The sequence below is a fragment of the Vitis riparia genome, chromosome 9, assembly GCF_004353265.1.
Source record: "Vitis riparia cultivar Riparia Gloire de Montpellier isolate 1030 chromosome 9, EGFV_Vit.rip_1.0, whole genome shotgun sequence".
Taxonomy (NCBI): domain Eukaryota; kingdom Viridiplantae; phylum Streptophyta; class Magnoliopsida; order Vitales; family Vitaceae; genus Vitis; species Vitis riparia.
The window spans coordinates 21620400-21632638 of NC_048439.1; the positions used below are offsets into that span (position 1 = coordinate 21620400).

Consider the following 12239-nt stretch of genomic DNA (forward strand, 5'->3'; position numbering starts at 1 on the left):
TGAAAGCAAAGACAAATGCTTTCCATAGGAGGCCTTTTCTAAAAATTTACCTAAATATTTTTTCCTCATACTTTCTATAACCTAAACGAAGCCGTTAGGTTTTGAATTCTATAAACCCTAACAAAGGAATAAAATTTTCCCTCATGGTTCCTATGATTCACATTGAGTCTTAGGTTTTCAATTTCTAGAAATCCTAATGAAGGAAAAAAAGTATTGAATAAGAAGGGGTTTAAATTTCCTAAAAGCCCTAATGAGGGAACCAAGTGTCAAGCTAGAAAGGAAGAAACTTGTTCCCTCGTTCTTTCTATGACCTAAACCAAGCTTTTGAGTTTCAATTTCCAAAAGCCCTGAGGGAACAAGGTTTCCCCCCATAGTTTCTATGATCCAAACTGAACTTTTGTGGTTTCAATTTCCAAAAACCCTAATAACAAAACAATGTATCAAGTTGGAAATGAAGAAAGCTTGTTCCCTCACTTTTTATTATACAAACTAAATCTTAGGCTATGTTCAATTCTCAAAATATGTCAAAAAAAATGTTCAAAAAAAAAATATTTTCTCAAGGTTGATTGTACGTGGAAAATACTCATATAAAGATTAAATATAATTAATTAAAAATTTATGCATCTTTTAATCATTTAATTTTTATGAATTTGAAATAAGATATAAAAAGTATTTATTAATTTTAAATTTGTTTTGTTATTTTCTTTCACGTTTTTTTTTCCTTCTACACTTTTTTTTTTTTTTCTTCAAGGAACCAAACATAACCATTAGGTTTCAGATTTTAGAAACTTTAACAGGAAATAAAGTTTTCCCTCAGTTTCTAATTTCTATGATCCAAACCAACTCTCAAGATTTAGATTCCTAAAACCACAATACCGAGCAAAATGTGAAGTTGAAAAGGGAAGAAACTTTATTACTTCAAACTCTCTATGACCGGAACCAAACATTCGGTTTTCAATTCCTAAAAACCCTTATGAGTGATACAAAGATTTGAATCCTCAAATATTTTGGGAACAAACATAATGTTAGCGTTTCAAATTTTAAAAACCAATATGAGGGAACAAAGGTTTCCCTTAGTTCCTAATTTCTATGATCCAAACCAACTCTCAAGACGATGATGAGTTGAAAGGGGAAGAAACTTCATTATTTCATACTGCCCATGACCGGAACCAAACCTTCGGTTTCCATTTACTAAAACCCTAATGAGAGCGAGCCTTAGGATTTCAATTTCCAAACATCCTAATGAGGGAACAAAGTGTAAAGTTGGAAAGGGCTCTCTCATCTAACAATTTTAAATGCCAAGGCAGGCAAAGAAAACTATCATTTAATTGCGAAGAAACAAGGAGTACAAGAGAGCATACACGGTTCAAGCCAAGCCTTCTTCAATTACAATATCTAGCCCGTCTGAGCATGCTCCTATATGAGCTTTAACGACTGAATCCTAATGCGTTAAAAGAGTAATAAACCCTTTAATAACCGCCCAAAAGCATGAGAATTACACACGGTATCAGAAAATCAGATGAAATTGTAGAACTCATCCGAATAAACCCCTTCAAATAATAAAACTAAGCAAAATAGTCTATACCCTATGTTACATACCGATGGCTTTCATAATAAAGGGCACTGTAGCTTTACTAGAATACAACATTCCTCACAAGCCCAGATTGAGTGGAACTAGGGCCAACATTATTGAGCCGAATGTAGGAGGCCCTTGGTTGATTTTCAAAAGCTATGGTATTGAACTCCTTGACTCTTCAGCTAATTAGAGCCTGAAAATTTGGAAAGTGGCTCCGCCAAAAAATTTCTAAAAGAGGAAAAGAATCCTAATCATCAACTCGCCGACCTTCCTTCCGGCCACGCAACCTATAGAATTGTTTCTGTTGTCCATCTGATCCTCCAAGGTTCTCTCCATTGTCATGACGAGTCATGATTCTTATTGGGTGGGCTTCGGTGTTGAAAACCCACTCATCTAATGAAATGACTGACGAAGGTGAGAAAAGAAGATAGAGATATTCGAGTGTCTCAGCAAGGAAGAAGCTTTGCATCATATTGTCTTTGACGCCGCTATTTACCTATGAATACCCAGAACCAGCAGAGTAAGCAAAGAGCACAGATGTAGCAGTAAACAAAAGAAAGTAACAATGAAAGAAAATGATAACCGGAACAGCCAAGAGTGTTTAGGATTAGATAAAATACATAATCAGTGAGCACATTTATTTCAGTGTAAAACCACCACACCTGCTGGGCTGGTCACTGTCATTCATGATTGAAACTTACCTAGTAATAATAGATAACTTCTAAATCAGTTTTTCATATTAATAAAAATTATAAAAACTCAATCTACAAATATTCTTATATAACCACTGTGAAGATTGAGTCTCATTTTGAGGTAATGACAGCCCAAATCATTGTGTTATTTGGTCAGGGTAACAAGTAATGAGAGATATTTTCTAAGATTTCAGGAATCAAAGTTCAAAAGTATCAGTCAGTCTGAAGTAGGGATTAGTGAGTTTGAAGTGTACTTACATCCTTCAGTCCAACGTATCCTGCCTCTATGCGGGAGTTCTTTTCAAATGCTTGAAATATGTTCCAACCCCACTCTTGGTATGTCTTGTTGCCAGTTAAACGCCAGAGGTAAAACAGTGATTCAACAGTCTCGGGCCTCAATATGTTCCATGATGTACCCACACTCATATCCTGTAAATGTTTTAGATGGAAGTGAGATTGGGCAGTAAAAGAAATAACTAGCATATAAAAAGAAAAGAGAAAAACTAACCTGCCCAGAGTGGAAGAAATAGTTCTCTCCAGCCAATTTTGTTGGTGTTGACTGGTAGAAATTATAGCATGTCCAGGCAAGCTGCGAAAAATATCCCAAGCAATTCACTCATAGGAATCACATGAAAAGCATCCAAATGTTGGAGAAGTAAGAGAAAACTCAGGGAGGGCAGAAGGAATCATTACAATTCCTTCCCTTAGAACTGCATGTGAAATTTTCGTCTATCATTATAAACCGGTTAGTGCTTGTGATTTTACAAGAAGCCTCTAGCTTATGAAGTTCTTAATGTCATGGGAACATCAAAAAAATCAGTGGCTAGTGCTAATGGAGACAAAAAAAAATGCTGCAATGGCAAATATGTTCAAGGAGCTAAACAACTACTAAAGCTTAAGCTCTAGATGGGTATTAAAGCCTAAGGTCGAAACATTTTCCCATCAAGCACAAAATATCAGAAATGGTATGAAGAGAATTTAAGAATACCTCTTCGGCAAGGGATAGGAATTTCTGAGATTCTTCAGGACCATAACCAAGTGATCCTAAAGCAATCATTCCTGGGGCAAAGCATGCTAATTCATCCATCTGCACATATATAGAAAAAACAAATAGCACCAAAATGCTAATGGTCAAATATTAGTGCAGTAGAACAAATGAGTATTTTGGTATCAAATATTACCTTGTCATGCAGAGAATCCCCATTTTTCTCACATATATATATGTGAAAGATGATGGTGTTGTTCTTTTAGACATTGGATATTTAAAAGAAAATCTGAGTTGAATTAAAATAAAAAGCATGCACCTTTTCCCAAAGAAATGAGCAAATGAAAAGATTAAACAATAATAAGGAACAAAGGCTAATCAGACAACTTGTTAGTCAATCTAAGGTTCTAGTTAAATGCATCCACCAAATTCCTCTTATCCTAGTTACTGAAAAGCTAAGGGCCTTTCACAACTGACAAGACCCAATATATGACAAAAAAAAGTTCCCTCTGAAAATAAATAAAAAAAAGCCCATGCAAGACGCTTCCCTTGGACTCATTAAAAGTGTAAAGTTGTCTACTTCATATCAAGCCCAAACAAAGCCTCAAAGAAAGCATGGAAGAAGACACTCCCATGTTCCCACATAGCTCTTCAACTGCCCATCTGGCCCCCAAGGGAGCACACATCCTAATTAAGCCCAAGACTCCAAGTAGGAGTAGTTCATTGAAGTGTTGGCTGTGTTAAGGTTCCTCCAAAAATCAATATCCCAGGAGGGAAATTATTTAAGAGAATAAAGTTTAGCTTTACGACACTTCTAAAGGCTGATTTTCCACCAGAGTTTCACCCATGACCAAATTTTAGAGCCACTGCCAGCAACAAACCTCAAATTAGAAAAGAACAAAAGAAGATCTTGGGAATTAAATTTTCCCTGCAATGTCAAGTTTTAACAGCATGCCTAGTTAAATTCCACTTCAGGAATCTCCAAATCCCTCTTCTGATGGGAGCTCAGTTTCACAGAGTCCTCAAAAGCCTAAACCTTCTTTCCTAGGTGTAGACACCAGCTCCCACCTATTGAGGGTTCTCAAACTAGCCTCCTTGTGCCAAACCAAAAAGAAACTCTCAGTTTTCTTAGTAATAGAGGCAACCTTAACAGGAAACACTTTTTTTTTTGCTGTGTTCATTTGCTTTAATAGCATGAAATAAATTAGGATGTAAACAAAGTAGGACAGAGGAACAGTAAATCCTATCCCATAAAGAAAGGATCATTTTCTTCTGTACATCTAGAGGACCTCCACCACAGGATCCTAGAATTCTGTAGGATTCAAGGGCCATTCACTAGTACCACAACTAATTAATTGTACCAAAGTAGCTCATTTCCTATTAAAAACAATTCATTTTAATTAGTCAAACAGGAAAAAGGAAGGAACGAGGATCGTGTCATTCAATAACAAGCCAGATATCGCAAATAAACAATATTGGCCCATAGTAGTTCAAGAGAAACTGTCTGACAATCAAAATCACAATCATCATGTGGTATTGATAAACACATGCCCAATGTAGCACACAAATAATATTTCACCAGAATTCAATGGGAGATGTAGGGATTCACCTATAATGCTTCACAGCAGCAGTTTTATTTCCTTGTATCCAAACTTTGAGTAAATATTCATAAAAGCTGCAATCAAGTTTTTCAAGTTAATCACCAATGTCAATCAAACTAACAAAATTATGCTCATAGTTCAGCTCCTCCATCAGGGAGATAGATAAAGTAGTAGAATTCCTATGACATAATGAGGCCCAGATCTCAAGAAAGATATCACAAATCGTACAGAAATATTAAATGGTCACCCATGGCTCCAAAGGTTATGGTCGAGTAAGATGATGTTCCTCTAAGAGGATTAATATATATGGGAAGCAAACCATCAGCAGGAAATGTTTTATTAAGCTCAATGATAACATTCTCAACCTGAAACATCAGAATTCAACCAATTAAATTCAATGCCAGCAAATTAAACCTCCCGTGAAAATGCTTGTTTCCTTGGAAGCAGAAGTTAATGACCAATGTCTTCTGACTCTAGTTTCTTTACCGAAAAAATTTAAATGTTGTATAGAGAAGATGATAACTAATTGAAGTTGCTTAGTCTTAGGATTTAATCCTAGTCAATACAACAAGATAGTAATTGACATTACTTTAGATAATTGTCAAAGGTCATCTGCATTTTAAGACACATGAAAACAATTCCTTTTTCGGTGTGTGCACATATAAGCATAAGAAGAATATACCTTTTTCTGATACTTTGGATCACCAGTCCTTTGAGAAAGGGCAATAAACTCCAGCTGCTCTGTGCCGGAATCGGCTAGGATACTGTCACCCTAGGAACAAGGAAAATTATACATTTTAAAAAACAATGAAATCAATTACCATGGATATATGTTTGAATTTTTTTTTTTTTTCCATTTCATGTATTTATTAATTTATTTGTGGACATTAAATCATTAGCATGAAACAATTCAAACAAGAAAGAGAAATTGCACCTAAAACAACAGAAAGAGATTTAGGCATTAGGATTCAATGGTTTTAGAGACTAAGATGGACTTCTGCACATAATTCATGTATTTATTAAGATGGACTTTGCACATAATTCATGTATTTATTAATTTATTTGTGGACATTAAATCATTAGTATGAAACCATTCAAACAAGAGAGAAATTGCACCTAAAACAACAGAAAGAGATTCAGGCAGTAGAATGCAATGGTTTTAGAGACTAAGATGGACTTCTGCACATAACTAAGAACACCGGGTTTCAGATGCATCTTAACATTGTTGTCGGAGGATAGGAAGCTAGAAAAAGAAATATAGTTAATTAAGGCCCTGTTTAGATTCACTTCCTCAAAGATAAAGCCTTTTTTTTTTTTCCTTTTGAAAGCTCCATAAGAGTTTATGTATGGTTTTTTTATAATTTCAGGGTAAGATTTTTTTGGCATAAAAAAGTGACTAACAGGGAAGCAAGGACCATGTAGGTTCCAGTGGAAGCCCTTTCTTGGTTTATATGATAAGCTGTTACATGTTTATTCAAACTTTTAATAATACCAAGATTCCTCCTTTAAAATCATGATTTTAGCTTCAACTTAAGCATCTAACAGAAGTCAAAAGCAAGAAGTGATCTGAAACAGACCTAAGCTATGTAGCAGTAGCTTGGACACTTTTAAAAAGGATCCATGACCATTTCAAACACCATGTCATACACATCAGTAGAAATCTTAGAATATTACCATTTTTCCTTTTTTCTCTTTATGTAGTTTTTTAAAGAATAAATAGAAGAAGAATAAAGAAAGAAAAAGACACACCTATTGAATCTTGGAAAGCACTAAGAGGATCTGTTTGTGTGTGATCCATTAGTCTTGGCTTGATAGTTGTTGCTAGAAGTTTCCATGAAATATTGTTAACTTATGAGTGGAGGATAATGGTCAAGGCCATTGAAATCCATATTTGCTCAAGAGCTTGATTGGAAATTGGAGTTGGTAGGATAGCCTTTGCAGCCAATCCACTCCAGAGTTGTTTGTAGTGGCTGGAAGGTATATTTGTTTGGCTGATTCATATGATGTCGCAGTATGGAAAAAGATGCTTATAAACCTTTTTTTTTTTTTTTTGATAGGTAAAAGCATAACCTTATAACCAATTGGCTTGAGGAATAGTTAGAATTCAGTTAACAGGTGTTGTGCACACAGAAAATGAAGAGGAATCAGTGGGCCACTTATTCTACAATATGAAATGGGTAGCATTCTGTGATATCCTTAATTCTTCTAGTTCGAGTTGTCCTTGATATTTCCTTGATCCATGAATGAATTGCTTTTGGGATGGATTGGAAGCTTTCTGGGTCAAAGGTATTTGAAGGTGTAGAGGATGACCCTTTATGTTTGATTTGGTGTATCTGGGGAGAGCAGATTAGCTGAGTTTTTAAAGATACAGTGTATAGTGATCACTTTCAGAATTTATTTCCTCAAATCTTGTTTGAATGGTCAAGAGATCCTGTGGATGAAGCCAATATTTCTTTTCTAGAGCCCACTGATTGCTTGGGAGTGGGTTAATTTGTGCTGTGGCTGTTTTTCTAGTCTTTCTATTGCTGTTTTGGCAATCTTTGTATACTTTCTGGATATGTGTATGAGGATCGATAGGCCCACAAAGGATTATGTTAACAAGTGCCTTACACCCCAAGGCACCCAATAAATAAAATATAATAGGGAAGAAATGAAGGACACCCCAAAATATCAAGCCATCAAAGAAATCTGGAAAGGATAGTCTCTCATTCCCTATAAATCTTCTGGATCACACAAGTATAGGTTTCATACAAACATATTTTTACCTGCAATTCCAACAGCTCCAAAGCATTGGAGATCCTTCTAATTTCATTCCTTCCATGAACAGAAAAATAGGCAGAGGGGAATAATTTGCAAAATTTCCTCCTCCCTTTGCAAACAGACCATCCCTGCCAACTGGCTAAGGTGTCCTAAGCTAATTTAGGAAATACCCATGAAATACTGAGGGATCAAACAAAAGAGACCACAAACTTCAAGTTGTTCAAGGTATCAAAATGCATAAACAAATTATTATACCAACCCATCCTATTTGCAAACAGTACCAACTAGCGATAATCCCACTCCACTAGTAAAAATGAACACAGGGAATGGGTAAGAATCCTTAAATCTGTCTATGCGGAAAACAGGCAAAGTTCCTGACACATGGCTTCACAGTGATTTCACATAGAAGCAAGTAGCAATCATCTTCAGATAACTTCCACTCGTTTATCCTCCCCGCTTACACACTATCTTGAATATGAGACAAGAACAATTCTACCATTTCTGACTCACAAGTATGAAAACTTCTATAAACCTTCATTTTTTATAATCCTGATCACCTTCCACATTTCGATGATTTGCCACCATGTTGTCTCAATTAATTGAAATGTATGACAGATCTGGAAAACGAAGAAAACTTTTTCCCACACCAAAATCTGACATAGGAGATAAAACATCTCACCCTTTTCTAAGAGCATTTCATCACCCCACAACAGCAGCTACTCATTTCCTCACCAAATTTACATTTATGTGTGGAACACTCTTTAGTGTTCATGTTCATGCAATCATGCTACATATTTAAGTCAAATAAGGATTTCAGCAGAAGCCAAATCACATCATGATGTATGCAAAAATCCAACCAGTAGAAGATCAATTTTAGGTCAGCGTCAAACCAAGTCAAGTAAAAACTCCAGGTCATTGTTGAAACATAATCTATTTTCCCTCATGCCACACAACTAAGAAACATAATCTAAGCCCAGAAGGCAATAATAAACAAATGAAAAGAGAGAGAAGAGAGAGGAGCCCTTCCAAACAGTGACCTTAGTAAACTATGGAAGCTTCTTAATGCTTTTTCTGGTACTATGAGAGAAAAAGTAAAACCATGTAACTGCTGCATTAAAAAGAGATAAAATCCTAGTAATTGAGACAGACGACAATAGAAAGCTAAAACTCACTCTAGCTCTTTGGAATTGCTCATCTAGTCCCATTATATATAATGTATCAAGAGAATCTATTAATGTTGCTCCAAGACCTCCAAAACTATTGACACCATTCTTGGATTGTGGCTGTTAAGGAAAAAAAATTGCATGTTAGTTGTAGAACTTGAATAAAATGAAACAACATCATAAACACTATGGAAATACAAATACCACAAATCTAGGAATGTCCATAAAATCATAGACATCTAGTTGCAAAATTGAAATTTAATTACTCTTAATGTAATTTGATTATTTGAGAGTTCACCGGAAAGAAATGAATTTGGGATCTTGTAACAGGTGGGTTTTTAAAGTAGTTATAAAATTTAAATTTCCTTTTTCTTCTTTTGATTTCTCAACAATCCAATAGAAAGAGCATGAAGACATCCTACAGAGTAAGCACAGGAACGGGGTCTTAATACTGAAAATACTCTTAACATATTACATATCTTTTGAAGCTCCAGATGCATATCTATATATATAAGGTGAACCTTACATGTATAGTTTCCTCCCCATCATTGTCCTTCAGTGATTTAAGATTGAAGTCTTTTAAAAGCTTTTGATGAAGCATTTGTCAGAGTTGTCTATAAAGAATATAGTATTACTTCTATTCTAATATGCCAACCATCTTTGATTGATAGAGAGATTGAAAATATTTGTACTAAAACTACAAAATATAGGAAACAATGTAGCAAAGAGTTTTCTCATATTCAAAATCATGATTATACCGTCTTTTGCATTGCTAGTGGGGCATTGGACATAAGTACAAGAGCTATATATGTAGACATAAAATATATGTGATGAAATAATTTAGAAAGATTCACCATTTGATCCTATTCAAACAACCAAAACAGAAAGAAAAGTAGAAGACGAAGAAGAAGAAAGCAAAACAAAACAAAACAAAACAAATCAAAAAACTAAAAATGAAAAAACAGATCAATGAAACCTGAAGTTCATTTTGTCCCCACGCATACTTCTCATATGAACTCCATGCATGAAGCATAGCATCTTTTACTTTCTCCCTTCGCTGAATGTCAATGGGGTCATCTGGAACAGTACTTTTCTTGGAGGATTTACTATTTCTGCCACTGAGGCCACTGACATTTCCTCCAATACTCTTCAATTCATCCAGCTGCCAATATAACCACACATTCAGTCTACACATACATGTAATGTAATACCAATGGTTTCAAAATGAGAGTAAAGTAATGACAAGTCAGTTGACAGAGAACCTAAATCAATGGGTACAAGCTACATGGAGGCAAAAAACTCTCAATTGTTTTCTAGGAAACTGGAGAAAATATAATTTGGGGAACTTGGAGAAAATAAAATTTGTCTGAGTATTTTGAATTGGCCAAAAATTTGATTGAATTCACACTGGGAAACATATAGCCTAGAAATTTTCTAATTTGTAAACAATAGGTATAGTATTCCGGAAATTAAAAAAACCAAAAAAGAAAATAACCATGGCATGAACTGCTAAGCATATTCTAATGGTTGAAGCTGGATGACAACCAAAGAACAAGCATTTTAAATTTCTTACCAAATCTTGCAAATGGACCAATTCTGCATTTAGCCTGGCAACCTCAATCTGCAAAATCCACACAAATTTCTTTAAATAAAGGCAACTGGAGAAGCAATTGTCCCTCAAATTGAAACAACAAGCTTCAGTTTTTAGCATAAATTTTTACCTAGGTGAAGATACTCATTACTTAAAAATTCATATGGAAACAGCTAATTACGGAACACTAATTTGCTATTTTAGGAGGAAAAAGGCCTGGTGTACTGGGGTTGCACCCCTTATTTTTGCTAGGATCCCTAATACAACCTTTTATGATACGAGAACTTCATTACAAACTGATGAACATAAGCACAAAGTATTTTTGCAGTAAACTGAGGCATTGTCAATGGTACTATTGTGTTACTTTTAGATATAAAAATATAACTTGGGAAAGGATTTACACCCTTTCCATCTCTCTTCTATTGTCTTTTATTCTTTCTTCTCCTCTCTTCTCTGCATCCAAATCCTCATAGCATCTCCAACTCAGTATCAAGTTGATCTGGGTGTAATCATATTAGAAACTTTAACATAGAATTTAGCAATAGCAGATGACGGGAGATGACAATAAACTTCATTTGTTACATCATAAAAATTAAATTACTTATTAAGACATTTATTTTTACAATAGTTTATGGAATAATAAATTAGAAAATTCTAAAAATATGTTACAAAGATTCTTTTCTAGGCCAAAAAACGATTAATTAGTAAGTACCTTACAAACGGAGGCGCAACCTAGGTGTAGTGGAATACAAGGATCACTCAAACATCAAAATACATGGAAACACTGCCTGCTCACTAGCCTGGGATTAAGGCCAATAGGTCCTGGAATTCCAAGCACAAGAGCACCTCCTATCCAAAATCTTCCTGAGCATATAAATAAATAGCTAACAAAATTTCAGCTCTAACTCCAATTGCCCAAGACCATACAAATGAGGTTTCTAAGATTTGTTTCCTTCTTATGCCAGTATATAAGGATTGCCTCCATTTAGGGAATTTCTTGCAATTCAATTTATAAATATAGTCTTGCACAAGTAGATTAGGAATGCCTTCATATGAGAATTTCTTGCAATCCAATTTACGCATATACCAAATTAGGCTAGACAGCCACCAGCCACCACCTCCCTCTATAAAATTCACATATTCTAAAGATGAAAATTCCCAAGTTGAGAAAAATTGTCTCATGATTATCTTTTCTTGGTTAGAACATAGTTTTCTTCTTTTTGCTCATGGAAACATATTTGTGCCTCTTGGAATATTCCAAGGGCCCAACCAACTAATTTCTTGCTACATCTTTCCCATACACCTAATCTCTTCTTCCCTAAATTTCTGTATTTCTTGCCATTATCTTCTCTTACTTCAATTTTCTGTTCCCATGGCCTTTCGGTAGCATTATTTTCTTGAAATTTGCATTCATTCCATCCATGTCTCTGTTTCACTTGGTAAGGTGAACCCAACCTTCCTATAGTTTATCTCTTCAATCTTCTTGGTTTCATCTCTTCCCAACTGTTCTCCATTTCAAACTGTTTTTGCTTTTCCCACGACAGGAGCTTATATTGGACCTTGAACATACCTGTACCTGTACCTGAAACCAAAATAGATTGGAGGGGAAAGAATATGTAAGAGTATGACCTCATTCTAAGGAATTCAACAAAACAAACACAAAACTTTGTAAGAAGAGGTGCCTTCTCATAAAGGGGATTGCAGTGACCAGTTACCAAAAAAGGAAAGCTCTATTTTCCAGGCTCTCCCATAGTTGATACTTTGGAACCACAAGAATTCTTCCTAAGAATGAGGATTGATTATCTGAGATCCTTTCTTTCTCATCCTTTCTTTCATCAAACAGGACAAATATATATAGAATCAAACTGAAA

General features: G+C 35.1%; 2 protein-coding genes across 2 annotated transcripts in view; both read right to left on the reverse strand.

Annotated features, from left to right (window-relative positions):
• Positions 1-1292: 1292 nt before the first annotated feature.
• Positions 1293-12239, reverse strand: part of LOC117922250 (mannosyl-oligosaccharide 1,2-alpha-mannosidase MNS1-like) — a 54189-nt gene continuing 43242 nt past the window's right edge. The window contains exon 14 of the mRNA XM_034840312.1: positions 1293-2072. Coding sequence (XP_034696203.1) covers positions 1824-2072 — 249 coding nt within the window. The 3' untranslated portion in view covers positions 1293-1823. The remainder of the gene's footprint in view (positions 2073-12239) is intronic.
• Positions 8657-12217, reverse strand: LOC117922251 (mannosyl-oligosaccharide 1,2-alpha-mannosidase MNS2-like). Its single transcript, XM_034840313.1, has 5 exons — positions 11081-12217; positions 10772-10867; positions 10351-10398; positions 9754-9939; positions 8657-8897 (listed from the first exon to the last, which is right to left on the reverse strand). The coding sequence occupies exons 2-5, from the start codon at positions 10778-10780 to the stop codon at positions 8661-8663; spliced, it is 480 nt and encodes a 159-aa protein (XP_034696204.1). The 5' UTR covers positions 10781-10867; positions 11081-12217; the 3' UTR covers positions 8657-8660.

Bases quoted from the DNA above. Each gene is read 5' to 3' on its own strand.
- LOC117922251 (XM_034840313.1), bottom strand. The intron at 9,940-10,350 runs GTAAGAAATTTA...TTATATTGGCAG, and splicing joins TGGTCCATTTGCAAGATTTG to CTGGATGAATTGAAGAGTAT. The intron at 8,898-9,753 runs GTTTCATTGATC...TTTCCTTAACAG, and splicing joins GGGGACAAAATGAACTTCAG to CCACAATCCAAGAATGGTGT.